At 43.6% G+C, this 27,886-nt stretch overlaps 1 protein-coding gene across 3 annotated transcripts in view; it reads right to left on the bottom strand.

Moving 5' to 3' along the window:
* The window catches only part of znf423 (zinc finger protein 423), a 166,046-nt gene that overhangs the window by 67,570 nt on the left and 70,590 nt on the right, over positions 1–27,886 (bottom strand). The window contains exons 4-19 of one of the 3 annotated variants that reach the window (XM_075470669.1): positions 23,531–23,708; positions 22,058–22,182; positions 21,782–21,863; positions 21,253–21,328; positions 20,847–21,121; positions 20,078–20,361; positions 18,950–19,321; positions 17,960–18,141; positions 16,746–17,285; positions 16,043–16,190; positions 14,313–14,873; positions 14,036–14,220; positions 13,103–13,524; positions 11,536–11,749; positions 9,865–9,949; positions 3,616–3,636 (exon numbers count right to left, since the gene is read on the bottom strand). In XM_075470669.1, the coding sequence (XP_075326784.1) occupies positions 3,616–3,636; positions 9,865–9,949; positions 11,536–11,749; positions 13,103–13,524; positions 14,036–14,220; positions 14,313–14,873; positions 16,043–16,190; positions 16,746–17,285; positions 17,960–18,141; positions 18,950–19,321; positions 20,078–20,361; positions 20,847–21,121; positions 21,253–21,328; positions 21,782–21,863; positions 22,058–22,182; positions 23,531–23,708 (3,750 nt within the window). The remainder of the gene's footprint in view (positions 1–3,615; positions 3,637–9,864; positions 9,950–11,535; positions 11,750–13,102; positions 13,525–14,035; positions 14,221–14,312; positions 14,874–16,042; positions 16,191–16,745; positions 17,286–17,959; positions 18,142–18,949; positions 19,322–20,077; positions 20,362–20,846; positions 21,122–21,252; positions 21,329–21,781; positions 21,864–22,057; positions 22,183–23,530; positions 23,709–27,886) is intronic. The other 2 variants (XM_075470670.1, XM_075470671.1) reach the window with 2 other exon arrangements.

The raw sequence follows: 27,886 nt of genomic DNA, 5'->3' as shown, positions 1-27,886 counted from the left end.
TGCAGGTACAGTACAGATGCACAGCCGTCCATATTTGGCCGTTCTAACAGATAGCAGCCTAAGAAAGACGTAATCCATTCAAAACAGACAACTTCTATACATGAGTAAAGATGGCTGATGTTGCATGTACAAATATCCTCAGAGGCAAAACATAGCGCGCGCACACACACAAACCAACACTCATTATTATTTTGTGTTCTGATGCCGATCCTGGTTGGGTCTCTCCCAGTCTATTTGTCAGTGTGTCCTATTAGGTTTCCAAACAGCTTGTAATGACTGGTAATAAACAGCAGAAGAAGAGGAAGGTAAATCAAGCGAGAAGACGACAAAATGAGCCCTCCAGGGGACCACCATGCTCCCAGCCTTCAAAACACAAACACACACACACATGCAGAAATACACCAACAACCCAGTCTATGTATCCATGCGCAGTCAATAAGGCAGACAATGGCAGGTTACGGGGACTAACAAACAGTAAATGCTTTACCTAAATGGTGCCAGAGGACTTACAGGAGAATATGCAGCTCAACACAGAAGGAGGGGAAGTGCTCGAATGAATCAAACAGGGCGAGGAAATGGCTGCTGCTGAAAATATCACATATTTGCTCTCCCTATATGTAAATCAGACATGACAGAAAATACCATGACTGAAATGCATGTCAAACTTTTTACTGTTTAACTGCTATCGCCTGATAACTCTGAGGGAGGGGCCATCATTTTCCGGTTTAAACTGAGATCAGGGACAAGGCCTTACTTTGTGCACCCATGGTCAAGATTCAAATACGAATCACTGTTAAAAAGCCAAAGGTCTGATTGTATTGTCACCGAGAGGTTGATCATTTCTACCTCCACTGATGGACTGTTCAAGAGCCTGAAAACTCCTTAAAGAAAGGACAGAAAGCTGGTCTGAGAGGGTTAGGGCTATGTTGGAGAATAAAGGAGCTCAGACCAGATATCGACCTTTAAGCTTGTTAGAATAGTACAAACAAGTTTACTAAGTTTTTTTTCGTTATTTACTGTATTTACATTTAGGTTTGTATGGTTCTTGGCAATATATGAAGAAGGGAGGGGTGTCTCAAGCTTTAATCTTACACACATATCAGTATAATTTGTAAATAAAAAGATAAAAAATCTTCCAAGACTTGAAAGATAGATTTATTGATTTAACTTTAACTGCAATTGTAGCAAAAATAAACCAAAATAACTACTCGTAATTTCACTTCATGCTTTCAATGGTGACATCAATAAAACAGAGTCAGTACTGAGCAGGGTGTTGGTCTGGACTGTGATGGTATGAACACTGGAACAGATGACAGGAGCCCCTTCCTCCTGCCTTCCATCCCTCCCTCCATCCATCCTTCCTTACATCCCTTCCTCCCTCACCACCTGGAGCCAGCGAGCTGTGACACCAGAGGGAAGAAGGGAGTGATGATGAAGGGGCAAGGGACTGAAGAGACAGAGAGAGCGAAAGAGGGGACCACAGAGGACCAGATGAAGGAGAGAAGGAAAAAGGAAAGGATGGAAGTAGTGAAGATGGATCGCTTGTGAGATAAACTAAGAGCTGGTTTGGGTAAAAAAAACATGTGTGTTAGTTTAGAATTAGGTTTTAATTCATCTGGTTCATCACTGGCATTAAACATGCTTGATATTTGGAAACTATTTGGTTATATTTGGTTAGATATTTGGTTCTATCTGCAGTGTTAGCTTTAATACAGCTTTAGAAAGATGTAGTTTAGACTCATTGTATCTGTTTTGTGCTCAGCACAAGGAATAAATCGGGTGCAAGCAGAGAGTATGCAGGCAGTGGTACGGCAACAGTGACATAACCCGTTAAATAGTTTCTGTGCAGGCACGAATTAAAGTATTAGAGAGTAGAGAGGTGAGTGAAAGGTGTGTAAGAAGCTTTTACTACATTAATCTTTTTTTACAGGACACCGACGCATCAACGCGTTGAGATTTAAACTGACTTCTGTGAGCTGACAGATGGGAAAGGATTAGTTGCTCCTGCAGTAAATCACTGCTCTCCCTCCAGGGTTTTTTCACTAAGTGTTCACAAACTTCAACATACTTTCGGACAACAGAAACAATGAAAATAACCAATCTATTCTCTCTGCTCGATTCCAAACATGAGATCAGTTGGCAGCACCCTGCAGGAAGACGAAGCGCCGCCATTCCTTCAGTTCAGAGCACTGGTGCAGATACTGATGGTACCGCCCGTATCCCATTAGTTCAGGTGCAGCGGGGCAGAAATGAACCGTCGCTAGCCGGTGGCAAAGACACACACACACACACACACACACACACACACACACACACCAAAGCACATACATGACTGGGCTCTGAACCACATTATCCACCTCCACTGACTCTAAAAGCTTCTTATTCGCCTCATTAAGTCTTCAGTGACACAAAGTAACCAGACCAGACCTTGCTCACTATCAAACACACATAAGTACAGATAGGTGTGTGTCTGCGCGTATGTGTTAAGGAGAGAGGGGGTGGCGGGGGGGCACTTAGTAGCACAGAAAGACGTAAGCGCAGACACACATCGGCTCAGCCTCAGCCCATGGGACATCTGCTTAGACAGCAGACTGACATTACCAGTCAAGCGCATCACAGATTTGACTGCAGGCTAATAGACAGGCTGGAACCAGGATGGCTGTTTCAACCACCAGACAAACGTGACCTCCAGGTACAAAACCAAAGCAAACTGAGATTATTCAATGCTTTCGTCCACACAGAGGGCTTCATAGACTGTTTGTGTTCTTCATTCGAACTCAACATTAAACAGAAAGTCTGCGGTCCCAGTGATTTCTGTTCAACAGAACCAGCTTCATTCAGAGGAATTAAAAAAAGGGAGCCCCGGTCTTTGAAAAGGGACTCATCTAACAAACTGATTTCAGCCTGGACACAGAAAACATCCCAGTTTAAAAGCAGGTCCATCCCTTATCTACCGATGATAGAAATGTTTAGAATGATGATAAGAAACTGTTTGTGCAATTATTAGAGTGCACTGGTGTAAATAGGTAAGTAAAGCTCGTGCTGAGGACACATCATTAGCCACCACACTCCACAGGGAGCACTTAGATCCAGGTGAGTGGCCACTCGATACCTCCAAGGCATCTGAGTGTGCACGTGTGTGTGTGTGTGTGTGTGTATGTGTGTGTGTGTGTGTGTGGTGTGTATGAGCAGGGAAGGACAATGAAGCATGCAGCTAGCAGCAGGAATTGGGGTGAATGAGGATTTGAGGTGAGGTGAGGGGCAAAGATTTGTCTAAAATGTGTCTAATTCAATATTTTTGTCTTTTTTTTTTTTTTTTAAACACACTTTAAACTGATTTATTACGCACTCCTCTTTCTGCATTCACTTCCTGGACTGTTTTAAGCACCAAACTGCTGCCTGGAAGTTTATTTCCCACAACATGCAATGTGGATTTTAGACACGGCCGCTAACAGCTAGGGATGAACTCCTTTGTTCATCAAAACTACTGCATTGTGAATATTACTCTAAACATAATCAAAAGCAGGAGGATGTTTATGATGATGGGCAGGCAGTGAGACAGCAAAGTGCTGCCTTGCTCATAGTGTGAGCTAAGGAGACAGAAGGGGGACAAACCTTGCCGACAGGTGGGCTCTTCTACGGCCATCCGATAGGCAGGTGGGGGTGGGGGAGAGTGGAGGAGAGAATGGGCAGGATTAGTAATATGCACTGTGAACGTGGTGCGTTTGTGGGGGTGGGGGGGCAAAACGCAGCGTTACAGACAAATCAGCTCACTGTCATCAAGTAAAGAAACTGTTTTACTCACAAAGCAAATCTGAAGCAAACACTGCTGTTAATGTTTGTGGGTTCGGCCTGCAGGAAGTAAAAGTATTGAGCACTTTCTACACTCCCAGCAGCCACAGCCTCCCCTTGTTCTGGTCGTATAACTAAGGCTCTTTATGGTGCAGAAGCTGAAAGCAGCGATGATGGACGGAGAGGAGGGAGAGATGAGGTTTTAAAACTTTCACTCAAGGTGGAAGCATGAGGAGCGTGTAGATGCAAATCAAAGAGGGCAGTACAGTCAGATCACTTATTAGAGAATGGCCTCTGATTAGGCTCAATGTGGCTCTAATGTGCATGAGTGTGTGTGTGTGTGTGTGTGTGTGTGTGTGTGTGTGTGTGTGTGTGTGTTTATGAAAGTGACAAAGTGAAACAGAGTGTGTGTGTGTTTAAATGTGTTTCAAAAGTGAGGTCTCATGCTGTGAAATCTTGACTGAGGTGATTAGCAAAGCATTAGTGGCTGCATGCAACACTCTGAACATGCTGTCAAGCGGCTTACTTAGAGAAGTGCGAGTGTGTTTGTGTGTTTGTGGGGGTGGGAGGGGTCCCTTTAAAAGGTTTTAAATCCGAGCTTTTCTCTAAAATGAGAAAAATGGGATCATTCAGTCGTTTATCTGCATGTTTTAAGGGGTAATGTAAGAAATAGAAGCTAATTTTGGACTGAAAATGTGCAAAACTGGAGGATATTTCGGATTGACACACACACACATAAAGAATCTCAGCTTCACATCACACCTTCATACAGGGAGAGAACTTCTTCACGATGTGCAGCTGCACAGCAGAAGAAGATAAAGCCTGCCAAAAATCTCAGGGAGACGCTAACAAATGCACATGTACATACAAACATAAGGGGGGGGGGGTTACAATGACAAAAGCAAAGGAGTCTGGGTGAACAACCTAACCACAGACTCCAGAACAGAAACCGTGCCACTCTTCTCTTTTGGTGACGATGAAATGTGATATCTAAAAAAGATCAGATTTAGTGTTGCAGGTAATGAAACTAGATCAAACTGATTAAAAACCCAGAGGTTTACATCCACAGCCCTCTCCTGCACCTCGTTGTCGCTCCGCTCCTTCGCACCTTCTCATCCCACAAAGCCCCCCGAAAAAAACCACACATCAACACTCTCTGCGGTGTTTCCTCATTCCTGCGTCTTCAAACCCTCCCTCCTCTTTCCTCCCGCTTTACCGAGTCAAGGAGCTGGAAAAACCGAACACCTACTGCTCTGTGATTACATGCAGGTGGGTCACACCTCCAACTAACACATAAATACACGGCAAAAACACACCGCATAATCTCCAAAAACAGTCAAAACGATGGACTTTTACTGATAATAAAAGGGTCAACCCAGAAGATGCTGATGTATGAAATAATATGATAACAAATCCCAATTTCAAACCTAATTTGAATAATTCCTACAAGCGATTGTTTGGTTACATATTACATCGTATTTAAATGTATGCCGTGTGGTGGAGTTCCAGCTTTTCTCCACATGAGGAGCAAAAATCCGGCTTGGGTGGAATGGCTGAGGATTTCTGGTGTGGATCTGCCGAGCACCACCTACAGCGTCAGAGAGCCGAGCTGATGATTGCAGGAACCGAGCCTGACTGGCTGAGGCTGTGCAGACATTTTGCATGCACATCACAGGCCGGGTGAGCAGGCTCACATTAGTTTTTAGGAGACTGATAACTGCTAGGAGGGTTGGACTTTAAATTTTGGGCAAGGCTGGAGGTTTCTGCTTCAGATTAACCATCATAAAGAGTGAGGACACAGAGGCCAGTCGTCCCAGTGCAGATCAGTCCTCACAGCCAGGGTGCTGCCCCATAGTTACGTCTGCTCGTGACTACACGTCAGTACAGAGATGACAGCACATGACAAAGCCGAACAAGGCTTTTGATTTAAAAACCAGTGCATGCAACATGGTGAACAAAGCAAGAAGGAAGGGAAAGTAACTGTTAATTTCATTTTGCCCCTTTCAACTTTCTTGCGTGATTCCTCTCTCCCTCCCGCGGCGCCGCTCCTCTCTCAGCTTTCCCGTCTCCCCTGGTCTCTGCCTCTGGAGCAGAGCATTGGCCACATGGTGTTTTAATTAACTCGTGTGCTGAGTTAGAGCCAAAGCTGGCAGGAACCCACGCAGGATGTGACTATACAATCAGAGTAAAGCTGAACATGGGGCTGGTAACCAGCAGCAATTTAAGGTCTCGGTTTTCAATATGAAGTCTGGCAGTGAGGCCAGTGTGGGGTCCTACTTCATTTGAAGAAGTGATTTAAGAATTGCAGAAGACCCGACTGATCCTGTGATTGTAGAACAACGTAAATCACTTGAAAGAACGAGTCAGCACATAGTTAGTCGGTGGAGGAGACATTTTAAAACACTTGATGCTATGTACTGCCTTCTGAAATGGTTAACGCTGAACACACTCAACATGTGCAGCTGCTTTCCTAAACAATGTCGAGGAGCTATAACACTGGAAAAATGTCACCGTTGTTGAGCTCGAGTTGAACTGATTTGAGAGTAAATGATGAGATCAGTGAGAGCTTTTAATGATATAAATGTTTCCAACCAGGTGTTGAGCAAAAACTAAAATAAGCAAAAGAAAGTGAACTAAATCTGTTAGAATGGAACAAAAGAAGAATTCTTCCTCTTCCTGCCTGTATATTGCGACTCCTTCGCTCTCTGACAGTGTAATTAACAGGACCGTGAGGTGCGCAGTCTCTTACCCATGGAGCGATGTGACAATCACATTACTGGACTCGATTAACGTGCTCCTTCAACCAGTCAACTGCCAACGTGACAACAAGCGTGTGAGACTGAAAATAAACCTCTTTGTGGTCATTGCCTTAGAGCAGGGGTCTTCAACGTTTTTCAGGCCAGGGACCCCCAAACTGATGGAGAGTTGGAGCAGGGACCCCCCTACTATTTATATGGCATACAATTGTGTTTTATATTTAACGAGGCCTAGTGCCGTGTATAAACATAACTACTCTGTTATTGTACATTCAACACTAATCTATTCAAATAATACACAGGTTAATATATTCATGTTTTTATTTTAAACATGTGCAAGGTACAGGGTGGCCGTGCCACTGCCATTTATAAACAAACATCTTGCATACAACACTGAGCTATTCAAATAATCCACAGATTTTAACTTTAAACATGCATGTAGATGAGACAATGAAGCCTCAAACCATCTGTGGATGGCACACAGAAAAAACTGTTTGAAAAAAAAAAAAAAAAAAAAAATTTTTTTTTTTTTAAATGTTAAAAATCGTCTAATCAACCAAAGATTTCGCGACCCCCCTGCAGTACCTCCGCGGACCCCCTGTTGAAGACCTCTGCCTTAGAGTTCATCACCGAGACGGGAAAACATCACAAGTGACACGAGCACAGAAGCACTTATTGAAGGTGACAGCCTGTGATAAAGTGGGCGTGGGTGACCCGGGTGGTTGTGAGAGGAGGAGGCAAAGGAACATAACAGGATCAGAGCAGAACGAGGCTCATATGTGCAGCCAATGGAAGAGCTACTGGAGCTCAAATTCCTGAAAGGTTTCACTGGGGTTCAGACAGAAAGGCACCACCGGTCAGACTGCCCACGCCGACCTGCGTCCACCACCGACAGCTCCAACAAGGGGAACGTCAGCATCAACGCTGGGCTGATGAATCACAGTTTCTCTAAGTGGACGGTCAGGTCCTGTGGAAAAAAGTGGCGTCACGGTGCACTATGGGACGAAAGCAAAGTGATGGGAGCAGTGTGATGTTCTGTTGGGAAACCTCAGGTTCTTACCATTTATCTGTGTGTTTGCTTTGTACCACCTACCTAACCTGCTGCTTTGGCCTCCAGAATCTCCAGCTCTCAATCCAATTGAATATCTGAGGGAAGCGCTGGACAAACATTTCTTTCTTAAAACTTTTTTAAAGGATTCTGCTAATGACTTGGTGATCGATGCCACAGTGTACCCGCCTCGACAGGCTTTGTTTAACCAGCTGTGTTTGGTACTTTAGCTCTTTTTACAATAAGATGTCTGAAGGTGGAACTACGGAGCATGTGTGGAGGCTCCTTAGAGTTGAGCCGGCTTTATTTCAGTCTGACTTACATATTTACATCATAATAATTTATTTTTCTTTTCTCGTGTCAGTTAAATGTGCCAACTCGTTAGCCAACAACATACATTCCCACCTTTTTGATGCCTAGTCAGGCGGCTTCTCTATGTCGGCTTCCCTCTACAGTTCAGGGAACCTTTCACTAAATAACATGTTAAGCGATTTTTGGATGCAAAGAACATTTAGGTCAGAGAACATATGAATCTTTTAAAAAGCTTCCCTCCTGTCACACTTCTCTCACAATATATATATATATATATATATATACACTTTTTTCTTTGAATAAAGTACAGTTAGAAACCCATTCAGACACTACATGACCAAGAAACTAAAAGAAAAAAAAAGTGTTTGCTTCCCTGAAATTCTCGTTCTCCAGCTCGGGGGAACTGTGTCCTCTAAGTTTAATCGTAATCACAATTCATGAGCGATCTTTGTTTAATCAGACCCAATGGGTTCCATGTTTGGGACACAATTTGGTGATCGAATGTCACAGATGTGTCAGGGGAAAGAAAAGCTACAGCTGAGAGAATGATGACACATGACAATTAAGTCTCCATCACTGCTTTTTCTTTGTTAAGAGGTGGGGGGAGGAGAGGAAATATAGAAAATGTAATAATTAGAGCTGGGAAAGCTCTTAAAACAGTCTGCCTCAATTTCATATTTAATCCGCACCAGATTTTCACACAATTAGCACGTTAATTAACCCAAAACTGCCACCGCTGTGCGTGCGTGAGGGTGTGAGGTGAGGGACAGAAGGATGAGGCATCTCTTAGTGGAATATCAGGATGGAGGAATGATGAGATGGAGAAAAAAGCACAAGGATGGGAGGGTAATAACAAACAACTGGATGAAAATCAGGTCGTTTTGGTAAAAAAGCCTCATGGTTCAGGAAGGCATGACGTCTATACGAGTTATAAAGTCCTTCCGGTCAGTGTGTGTCATGCTTGCTCACATTGCTCCTTAGAATCAGAGTCGCTGCTCGGTAAACACTGACTGAGAGGTGCTAAACACGGAAACAAAGAAAATAAAACTAAACTTTTCATTTGTTTTCATTCTGTATGTGGCACGTGAGCATGTGCGCACCAGGCGGCTGCACACAGGGGAACAAAGTAAAAGTTTCTCCAGCTGTAGCTGTGTTCCCATCCTCTTCCAACGTCTCCAGACATTACCAGATGACTCAAAAAGCTACACACACTCACAAACAACCACCTCAGAGTGCATCAGAGAGCCTGCTGTCAGGTCTGGATAGGGGCCGAGGGTGTATGTTGCAGAGCATTTGTTCTCCAAAACAACTCAAGGGTCCACCTCGTTAATCTCTATGTCGACAGAGATGCTAAGGCAGCAAATTAGTAGCGGGCGCGAAAAAAAACGCTCACCGGGGAAGCGCATAAAAGAGCATCTGAACTACAAAGGTAGGTTTTAGCTAAACACATATGCCACTTAATGGAGGGGCACACACACAATTTTCTAATTAAATTAAGACTCTTTATATTGCTGCAGTAGATTTGATTCTTTGTTACTTACTTTCACAAATAACATCAAAAAAGATGCATGTGAGCAGCGCAAAGCAGTCGTACACAACAGAATATACACCGCACATACTTCCAAGGATCCAATAAAACTCGTTACCTGTCAAATATTTCAGGATAATATTCAATTATTTCATGAAATGGTGTTTTATCAAAATTTTATTTTTATAGGTCAAGCTGTCCCCCCCGGAGGTGCAGCAAAGTGGTGAACTGCACTACAGCCGGTTTGTTTCACACAAGCCACAAAAACAAAACAAAGCACTTCATTTCATCCGCCTGCCTCACACCTCTGGAGTTGTGTGGGTGTGTATGTGGGTGTGTGTATGTGTGGGTCATAGGTACGCAGTGCCATTACACAAGGTTGCTGGGATCACACTGACACACACACAGAAGGAAAAGCTCTCACTCACCGATCATGTGATTCGCGACATGAATCTGGATCTCCCTTTCCGTCTCAAACGTCATTTGACATTTAATACACTGGTAGGTCTTTTTCTAGAACAAAGAAAAACACACAAAAAAACAGGATTGTTACGACAAAATCACAAAGACTCACCCACTGAAACAAGGTCTGATGCACGCAAACAACATAAATCTGCAGAAAAAATACTAATTCAGCAAGAAAACAAACTGCTCGGAATGGAACTGGTATCACAGCTTAGCAATAACTAGCAAAAACTGAAACGATCGAATGCAAAATATGCAGTTTTTGTTTTAAAAGGGAACGTTTGCTCAATCTGCATCTTGTCCTGAAAGTCTATAAAAAAATATAAACAGAGAGACGGGATTTTAAAGTCGCGGTTTCAAAATTTCCATCGTCCCGTTCCTCCAGCGTGACCTGTTAATGAATGAGTCTACAAAGAGAGAAAGGTGTTCTGCAGTGTAAAGAAGCACTGCGGTCAGTCCGGTCGTTTATGACGGCTGAAGGAGGCCAACATCCAAAGAATGCTGTCTTCGGATCAAAAACAAGGAGAGATACGGCTTCCAGAGGGAAGGTAATCCAACATAAAGAGGCGTTCTTGTTCAAACATCTACTGGGGCACCACTCATTGTTCATAAAGGGATGCCCTCCTATTACTTCACAGAGAAGAAAAGAGCCGAGAACTACAAATTTTCTGTAAAATTAGTACTTTTGCTTCAGTGTTTATATTTAAACAAATCAAGTTTCTAAACAGGCTGGACTCCAACACCATTAAACCATCAGCATCTTAAACCGCCCGATGTTTGAGCAGATTCAGTGTGCTGCAACGTAAACACTGCAGAGAAATCAGGAAACAGGAACTGATATGGGAGGACTTAACGGAAGGAAACTTAAGGGAAGAAGCAATGAAACAGAAACACAAAGAGTGGGATGAGAAGAAAAAAAAAAAGAATCAGAGAAAACAAGGAGACGCAGAAACAAAGAGGGACGAGCCGAGGCTCCTCTTATCCATTCACAGCACACAGCGATCACTCATGCACAAACACATACGAAATACACAAAGGCCCCACTTCCACTACCTCTCTGCTGCTTCAGCCTGCAAGAATGACTACACACACACACACACACACTCTCACACTCACACTCACAGAAATCCTACTTTGTCTGCTTTGTGCTGTTAGACTAAGCAGAAACAAAGGTGCAGGTAAGACATAGGGGCCTTGGGAACCGTCTCCAACACACACACATTCATGGGTATGAGCACACACTTGTAAGTGCACGCAGTCACACACACACAGACACGCGGCAGGTCCCGGGGAGCCTGACTGTCAATATCAAGTAGAGCGAACAGCTCCCACAATGCCTCAGCACGGCCCAGCCGCAGGACGCAGTGGGGCTCGGCTGACACACACCGACACACACACACGAGCACATGTAAGCAGACTCACACACAGCGGCACCAAACAACACCTCCCACACACACACACACACACACACACATTCTCCTGCACTCCTGAAAATGTCTCCATCTGGTAAACGCTGTTCAAATATCAAAGTCATACATATACAGGTAAATGTTCCTCCTCGTGTCCGTGGCTTTACCTTCACTGCTTTCTGTCAGAGATTATCAAAGCTCGTCAGATTCAATCAAAGCTCTCACCTTGGGCGCAGGTGAAGCCTCGGCCTTCTTTCCTGCTGCACTGGTTTCAGGGCTGACCTCGGGGTGATCTGACTGGACGTGACTCTCCAAGTCCTCCAGGCTTTCAAACTTCACCCCACACTCCGGACATCTAAGCCCGGCCAAGGCCTTCTCTCCCTGCGTGTCTCCAGGCGTCATGACTCCTCCCTGGTTGGGACTCTGGCCGTTTGTGCCCCTAATTTCATCAAACATTTGATCAATTTTAGCTGATTTCAGCAACCTAAACTGACAAGAAGACAGGTGTTTGTCTGTGTGTTGCTGCATTGCATATCAATAAAGGGACGGAACAACTTTCTAAAAGCTCTTTTTCCACATGCTCTTTTTTTTTTTAAGCTAGCGTTCAGGTTTTAGCAGATGCTGCGGAGATAACCAGCATGCACTGCGTGAAAATGACAAACAAGTCAATGAATGAAGAAATAAATGAATGGATGAAAGTCAACATTTACTCGTAGTAATTTTATGAACCGTCTTCTACTGAGACAAAATGGCTTCTTAATGTATGTCTTTTTCAGTGAATACAGTGAAGTCCTCTTTACATTTGATAGTATTAAACAAGCTTGCTCAAAACGTGCCTTTGAATGCACTTTTTGGGCTCAAAGTCTTGTAGCTGTCTTGTAGCTGTCAGCGCTTATTGTGGTGACTGTAATGTAAAATGCTTTTTATCAACCAAATCACAAGAATCCCAGCTTTCCAGTGGTATGTGACATGTGCTTCAACTTATACAGAGCCGTCCACCTGTGATCAGATCACCAGGAAACAGATGTTAGCTCTGGATGTGAGCAGGGATTAAGCTAAAATAGCAACTGTTTGCTTGTGCCATCTTGGACCTCTGTTCTTTTATATTCTGGTAATAAAAAAGCTGATTTTCAGTCAAAGATGATGCTATAATGTCGCTAAGAGGATACCTTTCTCGATACTGACCAAGTCCTGAACAGAAACCTTGTGAGAAAGGCTAAAGAAGGCAGGTACTGCACTCAAATCTAAGGTAAAAAAGGTGGCGTGTGCTTTGCTGAACCTCTCAGTTGTGGTTCCAGTAACTACTAGCACAGATAATGATGATATACACGTAATATTGTATAATTCCTGGCTGATATAACTCAAAAGGTGAATGCATAAAAGTGGCCCAGCTGTAACTTGAGAGCAGAAAAATGTTGCTGCCGAAATTAACTGAAAATCTGTAAAAAAAAATTTAAAAAAATCCTAAATCTGATGTGAATTGCCTGCATATTGAAACTATGGTTAAAGGTAAACTGTTGCTGATATGAGAACTGCTAACATGAAAAACTAAAACTCTGATGCGGTTACTCTGTAAGCGTGGGAGTAGAAATGAAAGTCATGACGTTGTGTGCACGCCACACTCCCACTGTGTGGTGAGGGCTTCCAAATATCTTAAAATAAAATATCTGATGTCCTATGTACTCGTTACTGCACATGTGTGAAGGAGCCTGGGTCATGCTTTAAAGTGTCCTGCACCAGTGGGTCACTAAGCTTCCACCATATTCAGCAGGGTTGGAGGACAGCGTCATACCTGCTCATGCAGCCAGCACACAGGCCATAAGGCAGGCCGTTGACATCCAGCTTCACCAGCTCCCCTTTATTCTTGAACTCCTTCAGGCAGAAGGCGCATTTGTACAGCTTATGCTGCTGCAGCTGCCCGTTTGGGGATGACGAGGCTGAGCCGTTCCCTCCACCCGCTCCTCCGTTCCCACCCATTACTCCAGCTCCTCCCAGTGTGGAACCAGCGGAAAGCTTCTGCATGTGGAAGGTGCCGTGGATCTTCAGCTCCAGGGTGGAGGTGACGGTCTGCATGCAGACGACGCAGCGGAAGCCGGTGAGGGAGTTGCGGAGGTCGGGATGCATCTGGCAATGCTCTATGAACTCCTCCTCACTCTGCAGGGGCATCTTACAGATGCGGCAGGTTCCTGTGTCCAGGCTTTTACTGTGAGTCACCTGGAGAAGGAAGGAGTCATTCAGGAATGAGAATAGTAAAAGCACAGGGTTGGAGACAGCTTTTATCAAAACACAGAAGACTGAAGCAACTGAATTATTAAGCATTCTGGTGGAATAATTCAGAAGTTATTTACTTCTCCATTAGAATATTAACTCCACATAAACATAACGGGACAGTGTTGTCTGAATAACAGGCTGCAGCTGAACTACTTTTTGGAATGTACCAGCATTTTTACTGTGGTTTGTAGCAGCACAAATTGCCTCTCTGAGGACAATTTAACATTTTTTAAGTCTGAGTTCAAAGCATCCAAATGTGTTTCAAGATCAAAACATACAGGTACACAGACAAAGCACGAAAATGTCACAAGAGAGGAGTAAAAACACGCATCTACATAGATGCTTGTGTTGTGGTACACCTCCACTTTCAGGAAAAAAAACCCACAGTGAACCATCGATACACCAAAAGACGCGCACACAACCCCGGATGTGCAGGCCGGACAGCAGGAAGTACCTTGTGTTCAGTGAGTGTGAGCAGAGAAGGGAAACGCTCGCCACATATTGGACACATGTAGTGTTTGGCGGGACCACGGTGCGTCTGAGCGTGCTCGCGAAGTCCACTCTCCGAGAAGAAAGTCCTGGAGCACACGTTGCACTTGTGGTTCCCTTTGATGAAATCTGCCTTCTTCTTTCGAGAACCTGGTACATGCAATGATCATTTGATCTTAAAATACAGGACAAAAGGATCAAATCAACTCAAAAGTGGGATAGAGAAGAGAATCAGTTCTCACCGGCATCGTCCTCTCCCGGCCGGATGTTGTGGTCCCGCAGCCGGTGGTTCTGCAGCAGGGACTCCATGGTGTAGGCCGCCCCGCAGATATCGCAGGCGTACATGGGCTCCGAATTGTCCAGCTCCTCTTCTCCTCCGCTGGCCTCGTGGCTGTTAGCTGTATCTCCTCCCTGAGCGGATCCTCCTCCCACGACTCCGGTCTTCAGCAGAATGTTCTGCAAATCGGCTTGTTCAGCTGCTGCGACCGTTGCTCTTTCAACACCTCCGTTGCCGCTTCCTCCTCCTCGTTTGGAGGTCTGCGCCAGCCCGTTGGGCGTCCCATTCTGACTCCCGCTGCTCCCGGTTCCGCCTCCGTTGCCGGTGATGTTGCCGCCATCGAAGATGCAGTGCTTTTCTCTCAGGTGTCTTTCCAGCAGGGAGATAGCGTGGAAAGTTTTGCCACAGAAGCGACAGGTGAACTTCTTGCTGTGTGTGGTGATGTGACACTGGAGCTCCACCTCTGTTCCAAACGTCTCCCCGCAGAAGATGCACTTCCGGGGCTTCAGTCCTGTGAGATGAGAATCTAATGAAGATATGCAAATTCAAGTTCAGTCAACTTTTATACAGTGAATGTCAACTTTTTACATCATGCTCTGTTTTATCCTATGATCATTATCTTTCTATCAAAATAAAAGTCAAAGTCAAATTTATTTGTAGCACATTTTCTGTAAAAAAACAATTCAAAGTGCTTTACATAAAATAAAAGCATTGCAGCAGGGAGTGGAAGAAGCATTAAATATACATAAAAGAATATAAAGAGAAACAAATAAAAATAATTTAAATCAATTCAAAAACAAGCAACAGTCCAGATAAAGATATCGTGCAGATTTCATGCATAGACACATGAGAAAAGAAATGTTTTTAACCTGGATTTAAAAATGTCTCCATTTGGTGAAAGTTTAATCTCCACTGGCAGTTTGTTCCACTTGTTTGCAGCATAACAGCTAAATGCTGCTTCTCCATGTTTAGTCTGGACTCTGGACTGGACCAGCTGACCTGAGTCCTTGGATCTAAGAGCTCTGCTGGCTTTATATTCTCTGAACATATCACAGATGCATTCTGGGCCTAAACCGTTCTGGGATTTGTAAACCATCAGCAGGCTTTTAAAATCTATTCTGTGACTGACTGGAAGCCAGAGTAAAGATTTTAAAGCTGCTGTGATGTGTTCAGATCTCTTAGTCCGGATTAAAACTCTAGCAGCAGCGTTCTGGATGAGCTGCAGATGTTTAATGCTCTTTTTGGGAAGTCCAGTTGAAAGAGCATTACAGTAATCATGTCTACTGGAGATGAATGCATGGATGAGTTTCTCCTGGTCTTTTTGGGAGAGGAAACCTTTAATTCTGTTGATGTTTCTGAGATGGTAAAAAGCTGCCTTGGTGACAGCTTTGATGTGGCTGCTGAAAGTCAGATCTGAGTCTATCAACACTCCGAGGTTACCAACTTGGTCAGTGATTGTAAGGGCCCGAGTCTCAAGATATTTACCAACGCTGACCCTCTTCTCTTTGCTACCAAACAGAATGATCTCAGTTTTCTCTTCATACAATTGTAGAAAATTCTCTCTCATCCAGATGTTTACTTCCTCCAGACACTGACACAGTACGTCTGCTGGGCTGCAGTCGTCTGGTGACAATACAGTTCTCATATGGTCTCAAATGAGACTTCACTGTAATCCTAGAAAAAGGAGAACTGTACCTGCAAGGCCTCCTGGAAGGCATGACCTTTGGCCCAGGTGATTATGCTTGACATGAAGCTGAAGATCTGCCTCCTTCCTGAAGTCCCAGGCGCAGGCTGTGCAGCGAAACAGCTTCTTCTCGTTGCTGTGTTTCACTGCCAAATGCACCTGGATGAAAGAAGGCCAAAGTGAGAAGTGGAGCAGGATTTAAATCTGTCAATTTTTACAATCCATGCAGCACTGCACTGGAAAAATCTAAATCTTACCAAGTATATTTGTCTCATTGAGTATCTCATTACACTTAATATAAGACACAACTGCCTAACAAGTACCATTTCAGCCAGATATAGGGACTTGTTTTAATACAATACATCTTGAATATCTTGTTAAGTGAAAAAGTCTTGAAAACATCTTGTTTTGAGTCATATTTCACATGAAACAAGCTTTTTTTTTCATTTGAAGAGGTTTTTAAGCTAATTTCAAGATCACTTTTAACTCAAAAGTCCTAAATATCACATCTTATTTAAAGAAATCTTGACAAGCCGATTTTCACTAGTTCCATTGGCAGATTTTTTTGCTTATTTCAAGCAAAAAACGTCTTGTATTTGCGGTTTTTTTTACTTATTTTTGGAGGGGCATTTTTTCTAGTGTGACGGAAGTATTCTTTGTACAAAAAAAGAGGTTACCAAGCAACAAGTTGTGAGTAGCAGGTGTCTCGTTTACCTGTATGGAAACCTTGGAGTCAAAGACCTCCTGACAGAGTGTGCAGTGGTACAGGACAAACGTATGCATGTCCAGCAGGTGTTTCTGCAGGTCATCCACTGAGGAGAACTGTTTATCGCAGCTCTCGCACACATATTGCGTCGATGTGGTGGTGTAATGCACCGTCAGGTGTTGAAGCAAGGCCTCCTGGGATTCAAAGTCCTCTTTGTTGCACTGTGGGCAGGACTGGCGCCTCAACAGCATCTCCAAGTGGGACTTCAGATGCGCCTGGAAACTCTCAAAGCTGGCAAATCGAAGGTCGCACTGGTTGCACGGATAGTCACCGTTGCTCCCCATGGATGGGGTGGAGTCCCCCCCCAGTCTGTGGCGCTTCGGAGAAGAGATCTCGATATCAGAAGAGGCGGGGCTGAGGTCTGCCACCTTGGCCTGCCGTTTGTTGTTAGCCAGTGGGATGTTCTTGTGGTTTTCCTTTATGTGCTTGGTGAGCTTGAGGAGTGAGCCGAAGATAGGAGAATTGGTGCAGTAAGGGCAGGAGTAAACCTGTGCACGGACGATAACTCTTTACTTTTTTAAGATTATCATACATCAACATATACAGCAAGTGATCGAGGAGTGAAGGAAAAATCTGGAAAAGGTATGCAAGGTGGTACAGAACAGAGCAAGATAGGCAAAAATGCACCTTCAGTTGTCATACTAACAATCTAACGTGTGAAAACATGAGAAACTATGACTGAAATGTCATCAGTCAAACCCACATACAGTCATGTGAAAAGTAAACATGCATTAGATAACAATAAAACATTAATTTGGTCCTTGCCAGGTCTTAAAAAGTACAAAATACATCTCTTAGTGTTTGTTAAGAGACAATAATGATGTAATATGGTGTGTTTTTAGACCAGATCATTCTTTATCATGTCCATAAACATTGGAGTTTAAAGAGGGTGTACTTTCTTTTTTACATGACTGTATGTAAGGAAGGACAGAGCAAGAGAGGAGTTTACATACAGATTTACCTAGTTTTGATAAACTCTAATACAGATTATTCTTGGTTTGAGCACAGCCTGAACTATGCAACATGTCACACTGTGACACTAAAAAAAAAAAAAGGAAACAACTTATTGCTTATCAGACTAAAAGCTAATTAACAAAGAACAGGTAGGCTGCATTTTCTTCTCATCAAGTACGACTAAAACCGACCAATTCTTGATTCTCACCTCCATGAAGGACTGAGATGCAGCCTGCAGCACCGGAGACTCCAGTTTGGCCACTGCTCCTCCTGATGCTGCTCCTCCACCTGTGGCGGAGGTGCAGTGCGTCTGCTGAATGTGCTCCGTCAGCGAAGACTCCGTCAGGAATCCCATCGAGCACTGGTTGCAGAAGAAGGCATGGTTTCCCTCTGGGATGGTGGAGACAAATACATTTAATCATGACGCTGAACTTAAAAGTTCACAACATTTCTATACGTATCAACAGCATTTATTCAAACTTTTTCAGTTGTCTGTGCGGGATTCTGAGAACAACTGGCCCAAATCTTTGGACTGAGTTTTGATTTTAACCCTCCTGTTGTCTTGCGGGTCAAAAGTGACCCACTACCATGTTTAGCTGTAGAAAAAATACCGTAAACTATCTTTTTCCAACTTGAAATTTTATGACTTTTTCTAAAGAGACCCCTTCATTAGAAAAAGTCACACTTTATTTTTGTTTATGTTTCCATGTGGGCTGTACACCACTAGGGTACAAAGATTGTCTTATGGGTCATTTTTGACCCGTGAATTATAAAAACATTTAAACACCAGAAAAAAGTTCACTGTTTTTTTCCCTTTCAATATAATTAATTCAGAAGTAATTACTTCACATTTATATAATAGCAATAATACACCTTTATTATGTAAAAGAAAACTGAAAAAACAAGAAAACTGTTGGTCCAACTGACAGTTGGTTTGTGGTAAAAAAAAAAAAAAAAGTGTAATCCTGAAAACTGGTGATTTTCTTTTTGTATTGTGTAACAAAAAATACATGATAAAAAATGTATTGAATTGAGTTGAATAGATAAATAACAGGTGGTTTCATCATACAAAATAGATTTTGGATTTAAAATTCAATTAGATTGCTTTATTTTGGGGCTTTGGTAGGGCGGGTCATTTTTTAACCATATGACAAGGGGAGTAAACAGAATGTTAAGACCGCACAAGGGTTAAACGCACCTAAGGTGGTGGATCCTGCCATGATCCCACCAGGCAGGCAGTGGGACACTCTGATGTGCTCCTGCAGAGAGTTGATGTCCCCAAACATGTCCGGGCAGTAGTTGCAGTGGAAAGCTGTGACGTTGGTGAACTGGAGCAGGGGGAAAGCTGCAGCTACTGTCCCACCGCCGGCACGGTGAGCTTTGCGCACGTGCTCGTTGAGATTGTAAAGGGTCGGCAGAGTTTCCAAGCAGAGCTGACAGGTATGGCTCTGCTGTGGCTTATCTGCATGGATGGTCTTCAGATGAATCTCCAACACAGCCAGACTGTGGAAGTCTCTCTTTGAGCAGTAAGGGCAAGAGTACGTCACTTTGCCCCAATTCCCTCCCCCACCTGTGGGGACGGAGATTGCTTTAGTCATACACAAACATAGCTGAAGAATTTCGACTTAAAGGGATAGTTCGCCTCTTTTGAAATGAAGCTGTATGACATCCCATACTAGCAATATCATTTATTAAATTTGATTTACCCCCTGCTGCGTCCTGGGAGCCGACTTCCAGCCTCGTTTTGGCGTTGATGAAGGTAGTCCGGCTAGTTGGCTGGGGTTTAAAAAATAAAGCGTTTTGCTTCTCAAAACAATATGCGTTCAAAAGAGTAATACATTTGCATCACAAAATCATTCAACAAAAAAAGTCAGACCTCACAATCGCTTGGCCCTATTTCTCTCTACCTTCATATCACTACGGGCTGTGTAAACCGTGCAGACCGAAGTGGAGACCGAGCAGTAAACACAGTAACAGGTGCGGCTATAGGCAGGTGGCTGAACGCATTGATATGAAGGGAGGCAAAAATAGCGCCAAGCGATTCTGAGGTCTGACTTTTTCTGGATGAACGATTTTGTGATGCAAATGTATTACTCTTTTGAACGCATATTGTTTTGAGAAGCAAAACGCTTTATTTTCGGGACCCCAGCCAACTAGCCGGACTACCTTCATCAACACCAAAACGAGGCTGGAACTCTGGTCACAGGACGCAGCAGGGGGTAAGAAAATGTTCATAAATGATGTTGCTAATATGGGATGTCTTACAGCTTCATGTCAAAAGAAGTAAACTATCCCTTTAAATTCATTGAGTCAATGACTAACAAACCTCCAACTTGATGACCCAGGCTTAACGCCATGTCCTCTACGGTATCGGTGCCTCTTCTGCGGCTTCGTTCGCTGCCCTGGCTTTGTTTTAATGTGGAGTCGGGGGTGGAGCCTCTCTCCAGACTGGCGCTGGAGTCCGGAGTCGCCGAGCTCATGGAGGCCACGCTGCCCAGCGCGGGGTCAGGACTGGCAGCACTGTGGTTCGAGGAGTCGGGCTGACGATGACTGTCCAGGTGGCAGTAGACATCCTCCACAGAGGGGAACTGTTCTGAGCAGACAGGACATCTGGGAATACACAACACACGCACGTGAAACTCAAGTCCTCAAGCGGTGAGAAAACTTTAAAAGTTAAACTCTCCATCTTTTCATACCATCTTGATCTAGTATACAAATTTAGACCTTTACATATATGTATATGTGTGTGTATATAGAGATATACGCATTTATTTATTCACGTATTTTTCATTTATTTATCTCTTTACCACCATGATTCTTACACAAGCAATGATATTTTGTTTTGTGATTAAAAATGTCTTTTATTATTATTATTATTATCATTATTATTATTTATTTATTTATTTTTCTTCTGCCAGTTATTTATTTATTTATTTATTTATTAATAAATATTATTGCTATTATTATCGTTGCTTTTTTTTCTTGTATGTACCTTTTTTTTCTATGTTGTTCACCGTTTGTAAATTAACAAAATGTGCAATAAACATGTGTTTAAAAAAAAAAAAAAAAAAAAAAAAAGTTAAACTGTGCCTTACTTGTGTTTGCGGTTGGCATGTTGCGTTTCAATGTGTGTGAGGAGAGACGCCTCGTCCAGGAAGATCTCCGGACAGTGGATGCATTGCAGGTCGGCCCGGTCGGACAGCTGGGGGTGTCTGGTCAGGACGTGTTTCTCCAACTCGTCAGTCTGGCTGAACGTCTCCTCGCAGTAATCACACATATACAGGTCCTGCTCCAGGTCGCCCTCTCCGCCTTTCTTTCCTCCGTCTTTCTCACTCCTCAGAGCAAGATGCTCTCTGTTCTTCCGGTGCGCCTGTCAGAGTCCCACAGTCAGGCTTAAAACACAAACTCACATACCAACAGTAAACTGGGAAATATATTGGGAGGTGCATTTCTGATGTTGGGTGGTAACGGAGAGTATCAGCAGTCAGTTACATCATTTACCTGCATGTGGCTCTGCAGCGAGGACGTGGAGGAGAAACCACGCTTACACACGGTGCACTTGAATGGTTTGCTGGAGCTGGATGTGCGAATTAGAAAAAAAGTAACAAAACAAATTGAGGAAGATAATGGAGTGTTAGAATGCCCGAGCGGCCATGGAGGCAATTAGGAGAATTTCAAGAGTGCGGATCCAGACACGTTTATTTTCTTTCAATAATTTCCATACACCAACACCTACATCCACCCAGACATTTACAGACCGACCACTTATATACATTCTGGCCCAGCTAATGAGCTGGACTATACCATTTAACCCGGGTAAAATCAGCAACACACACATACCTATATCGACAACAATATTTACATAACTCATCACTACAAAATATATATAATCTTAATAACCATCAACACACCCAGACTAAACCTAATAAACACACACATATATTTTACAACAGTTAAATACATATTTATACCACATGAAGAGAAACAACCATTTCACAGGTTTCCTGATAATAGGTTGAGAGGAAGTTACCTGTGCGTCTTCAGATGGATCTTCAGGTGATCAGAGCGAGAGAACGCAGCTTCACACTCCTGGCAACTATACTTCTTATCTCCTGGATCATTTGAGAGATTGATCAGAGATGATTACTTTGAACAAAAGCTTACTTTAAGCTTCTTTACATTTAAAAAAAAAAATATTTCTTTATGCGATTTGTTTAAAAAATGATTTTTTTAACGTCATGAACCTCAGACAGTTAGCAGGTGAAAACAGCTGCAGCAGCGACACTGTGGACACGTTTGCGTTTACCTGTGTGGAGTTTCACGTGGCGGTCTCTGCTCCTCTTGTGTTTGAACAGGCGGCTGCAGAAGGTGCACTTGAAAGGCAGCTTGTCGCTGTGGATCTGCTCGTGTCGCTTCAGGTAGCTCAGGCGGCTAAAGAGGTTTCAGAAAGAGATGGAGGACGAACAGGGCAAAAATTACTTTTTATTCCGGAGCAACAAGTGAGAACTGACATCCAAGCCTCATTACAGTAAGCTGGTGTTCGCATCATCTATTTAAAAGCCAGAGTACGAGTAGAAAAGGTAAACACTGAGTTCACTGAGGGAGAGATGAGTCTTCAGAGGGTCTTGAAGGTAGAAGTACGGCCCTGTTTTTTTTTACCATTGAACCATGGAACTACAAATGAGAGCAGTCTGGACTGAGACTGCCTTGTGCATAGGGATGGCAGTAGCAGACGGCCTTTCTGAAAGGAAAGGAGCGGTTGAGAAGGAGCATAAGCCTGTTAATTTGCTGCTGTAGACCCAGAAGTCACTCTGTGAATTGAATTTGATTTCAGCGGCCGTAGGTAGCCTGCATCTGAAGGGGCTTTACTGTGCACGCCTGCTATCTAAGGCAAGAGAAAACAGCGGCCTATCCCTGTCCGGTTGGGGGTCGTCAGAGTGGGATGGTCCAAAAATGGGTTTCAGCCAGACCTACTGGCATAGTCTTGGTGGGAGATAGAGATGAAAAGGGGATTTTTTTTTCGTTGATATTGACAGACTAATTTTCTTTGATAATCAACAGTTTTCTCTTTGAGATATCAAAACCCTTTTGGAGACCAGCTGAGATTTGTGCTGCAACCATGGGGTCATTTGTGGGAAACACGGGCAGCGTTGGGTATTTTGTAGAAGAAGCTGCGCAAGACGATAACCGGACTAAAGGAGGTGGTGTACAATGAAAAGCTACAGGACCCCGGCACTGAGCCTTGGGGTGTCACTATGGAGGGCCACGGGTTACAAAGGATGGTTCAAAAAATCTAGAAATCGTTTAAAAAATAAAGAGACTCGACTTGTTTCTGTTGTTTTGGTACATCAACAGTAATCTCGCCCATTTGCAAGAGAAGTTAGAGTTATTTTCAAAAACAAGGCACACGTACTGAATAATACAGAAGAGTAATGAATAAAAAAAAGAAGAAAGAGAGAGTAAGAGATAGAACAGCTGGGTAGAAGAAGTAATATAGAGAATAATGATGATGAGTGCGTGGTGTGTTTGAGACAGCTGTTCTTAAAATGGCTCTTGACTGGGTCCCTGGAGAGGTTAGTGAGAAATGTATTCACCTCATTCCCTTTACTCTTGCCTTCCTTTTGCACATTATCATGGTAACACTGGAACTACAGTTTATTTATGTACACATAGATATTCATGAGGGGAATGTGAGGGAGCAACTGCACATCCAAATAGGAAATTTGCATTATTGTTCAATGGTGGGGAGGGGTTACTCCTGCAGCATCACAGAAGATACCTGAAGGACTTGTCACAGAACTGGCAGGGGTACGGCAGACCTGCGCCTCCTTCCTCCTCGCCACCGGTGGCCATGCCAAGGTCGCAGCAGCCATCGGGCATCTGTGAGGGCGACGCCACGTCTTTACTGGAGGGCGAGGAAGGCACCCACGACAGACCTGCCGGGTCATCGTCACCATCTGACAGGAGGGAGACACATGTGGAAAGATTTTAATTCATCTCCTGGAACATGACAGCTGCAGGATTTCAAATAAAGGGGGTAAAACATAGAGCATTAAATGATTAAGTTTCATCTTTCTTGGAAGACACAAAGCCTGTGGGAGTTAAAACGAGCAAAGAAAGGGGATATAAACAAAAAAAAGAATAATAAACACATTTATCCTGGTTACACACACACAAATACATAATAAAAATGAGGATGGCAGAGATAAAGAGAGAATGAAACAAAAAAAGAGAGATGCACTCCGGCAGTGGCAACATCTAAATAGAAAGCTCCAAGAACTATGTATCCCCGACGGAGCCCAGAAATAAGGACAGAGTGTATTTTCTCTCCCTTCATCCTCCCTCTGCAGCCATCCCCTCCCTCCATCCCTCCCATCCCTCCATCCCTCCCTAAGGACCATAGATCCGCCTCATCATATTTTCATTAGGGCCTTGGCAGATTGAAACGTCGGAAAACCGATTAGGAGATGTGGAGAGCAGAGCGGAAAGATGGCGATATTCACTCCCTTTATCTGTCATACATAGGAGATTATGCGTTGCTCCTTCCCTTTTTTCCTCTCCCTTCTTCCCCCTCCTGTGTAGTGTGGCACGGAGTTGACAAAAAGGGCCACGACTCCTTTAACAGACACTTCAGAAAGGATTTGAGGCGACAAAAGTGGGGGCTGAATAATGCTTGATATTGTTCTGTTGCTCTTTGTGCGCTCTGAAGCAGCACAGTGAGGCTATTTAGCATTTGCCTGGAAAATATAAAAGAGAGCAAAGATGAAGACAGGAGAGGCCAGTCTGTTTTTCTTTTCCTTTATCTGACAGCTACATCAACGAGGCCATCAGCAAATCAAAGAGAGAAAATAAGGGAACGGGAGGGAGAAAGAGGAAAATGTCAGAAGTGACTTGTGCTAAAATTGATTATGAAGACAAAGTTTCTGCAAAGCAAACAGGAGACAAGTTTCTCCTGATCATTTTCTATCCACGATCGTGTGTGTCTAGTCTGCCGCGTATTAAGACTTGCAGAGAGTGGGAGAGAAAAACAGATTCATGTGATGCATCGATCGTGGTGGAAACGTAGGCACTGCGATGAGCAAATAGAACTCTGCAGGAGGGGGGGTCTGACTTAAAAAACACTGTCAACGCAATTAATTATACATTTGACTGGAAGCAAGAAGGAAAATGAAAAAAGGTTTAAAAATATAAGGAATACAGAGGCCTAAAAGCGTGCACTCAATTCAACTTTTTTTTCCTCACAATACGGGAACCGCACTGGTTTAGATTGTGCTCCGAGTGGGTCCAAAGTAAGCTTTAAATCTCACTAACGCATAAACATCTTATATCCCAGGAAGGAAGGCCATCTTTAGACCAATCACAGAGTTGAGATCTCACACTTTTAAAACCCAGAAAAGGCAGATTTCAGTTTGAAGTATTATGATGATTTTATGGCAACATCTACATTTCAAAATAAAGAAAAATCTGCTATTTCGAACTGTTTATTGTGATTGTTTTTCTAGAGACTAAAGAAGACAAAGGGGTGGAAAAGTGTCTGAATCATAGCTTTACAAAAGTGTAAAAAAAAAGAACAAATATACTGTGGATGACTTGCAACCAGTGCAACCAGATGACCGGATAAAAGATCCACAGGGCCAACCGAGCCTAAACAATTTAGTTGTTTCTCAGTCTGTATGGATAACTGTGGAAATTATTGGGCTGAAACGTAAGCGTTGTAACATCACTGCTGTGGTTTGCCTGTGCTGTGATGCACACACAATGATGAGCTGGCCAGTCTATTCGTTCGTGGTGCTGAATCAAAATCACAGCAACGCAACGGAGCTTCAGCACAAAGTTTACTCACCTTTATTCGGCTTGGCAACAGAACAACAAAAACACTTAACGCCTCACAAATTTTAAGCTGCTGTTAATAATTGGAGAAAAAAAATGTATATACATATATGACCTTAAGAAGTCAAATACGATGTGACCTTTCAGTCAATAACTTGCAAATTCCTGTTTATAAATGACATTTTGAAACGTTTGTTGAACTGTTTGCTGACATTAAACTGGCAAAAATAAGGTTTGTCAACTTTGTTCTGAGGCTCCATGTGGGTGCTACTTTATTACCTTTGAGTATCCAACAGGAAAGGAAATATAAAGCAGAGGAAACGAGTTGTTTAATCGTACAAATGAGGATCGAATTAAGGTTGGTCACACCAAAAAAGTCTTGAAAATTTCTTCAGAATCAAGACGCAACCCCCTTTTAGTGGGACTGATCCATTAAGATACACGACACACACGAGTTCTTCAAAAACTACTGTCTGCATTCTTTGGGATGTTAGTAAAACAGTACCAGAGCAGTGGATGAAATGCGTTTCATCCTAGTAGATGAACCATCAGCTGGTGTTACATGTAAAACGGCGACCCAGACACCAACTGCTAACCGCCTGTAGCCTGAGAGAGCTTGTGATTCGGCCTCGAAACAAAAGACGCATCGTAAACCCTCTCACTTTTTGTCTCTTCGTTAAATCAGAAAACTTCGTTAAGACAAACACCAGACAAAGAAATACTCCCCCCAATATGATCAGAACAAAAACAAAAAGCTCAAAGACGGAAGAAACAAAGTAGCAAAGAACAAACGACAGTCTGGACACGTGTGGATCATTACGGGCATGAGTCAGTTGGATGGTAATGTTTCTGAGGTGGGAAAGTGTGTTGAAGAGACTACAGAGACTCAGTCAGAGGAGGAGGGAAAAAAAAAAAAATCACTTTTTGAGGGGGGATGGAGGGGTGTTGAGAAAGAAGGGGAGGAGAGATTAGCGTCATTAAAGAGCCCTAATCCTCTGACTAGCATGGCTGGCGCTAAAATGGAGGATCACACGGCTTTTTAACGGCGCCTTTGTCAGTTAGCCACGAGGGGACCTGGCAAGACAAGGCTGAATGGCAAACTGGGAGAAACTGACGAATGGGGAGGGGGGGAGCGGAGAAAATTTCAATGAAAAGTTAAATTAGAGAAGAGTCCTCAAGAGGAGAGAGGATGGGGAGGATGGACGGTTGATGGGGAGGAAAAGAGAAGAGGAGAAAGTGTTGGGGGGGGGAAAAGAGAAAGAAACAGGAGCAGGCGGGCGCTGACACATGCTGTTCCTACGCCCATCTCCTCCTCCTCTTCCTCCTCCTTTTTTCTGTTCTTCTCTGGCGAATGAAAACGAATGAACGGAGCAGAGTGGACCACGGGGCCCCAAACCGCTCCGCTCCCGCTTTATCTCTCACTCTGCAGTCTTCTTCTTTCCCATCCATTCCCTCTATTCTTCATCCCTCCCTCTGTCCACAGCAGTCCCTCTACTCCTCTGTCTTCATCTCTCTTCCACTACCTCCCTCCACCGCTCCCTCCCTCCGTCACCTTTCATGTTGTTACTCATTATAGCACTGACATCTCTCCCTCTGTCCCTCCAAGTCTCCAACAGTTTCTCCCCTACTGGTGTTGGCCTTCACCCCCGTGTCTCAGCCTGGACGGGACCGAGGGAGTGAAGGGGAGGGGGGGGGAGATGTTCCAGATGGACAGACTCTGAACTCCAGAGGAGAGGGAAAAGATGGCGGGATAAAGAGGAGAGGAGAGAAAAAGGAGAGAACCCGGGGGTCTAAAAGAAAAAATGGAAAAGACCAGAAAGGAACCAAATGGACCGCCTGAGTCTACCTGAAACGGCTCACACATTCAAACAACATGCACACTCCCTGCATGTCTCTCTAATAGGCCAGACAGCAAGGCAACATGTGGAGGACACAGCCTTGGTGAAACACTAATGAAGAGACGCACATGCTGATCAATTTCTCTTCATGTTTCTGCCACCTCGTCCACTCCCCCCCCGTCCAAACTCAGTCTGTCACACAGGGGTAAATTTTATGAATGAATTATACTGACAGGAGGGAGCTATTATTACCAGAAACTCCATCTCATAATATATAAAGTCGCTACGACTGCGCTAAAGTCTTGAATCACCCCTCATTTCTTTATATATTTATAGGAAAACAGAAAGTAGGCGCAGCAATTTACTGAAACGTATGCAAACATAAACGTAAATACAGTCTATAAGTTTTTACAATTCTAAGCAGCTTTAAAGTGAACATCTGCTCTGAGCTCCTTTCTCCTCCTACA

This window comes from Odontesthes bonariensis, chromosome 7 (assembly GCF_027942865.1).
Source record: "Odontesthes bonariensis isolate fOdoBon6 chromosome 7, fOdoBon6.hap1, whole genome shotgun sequence".
In the NCBI taxonomy this organism is placed as follows: domain Eukaryota; kingdom Metazoa; phylum Chordata; class Actinopteri; order Atheriniformes; family Atherinopsidae; genus Odontesthes; species Odontesthes bonariensis.
Note: the sequence above shows the minus strand (reverse complement) of the source record. Positions and strands in the feature narration are given on the sequence as shown.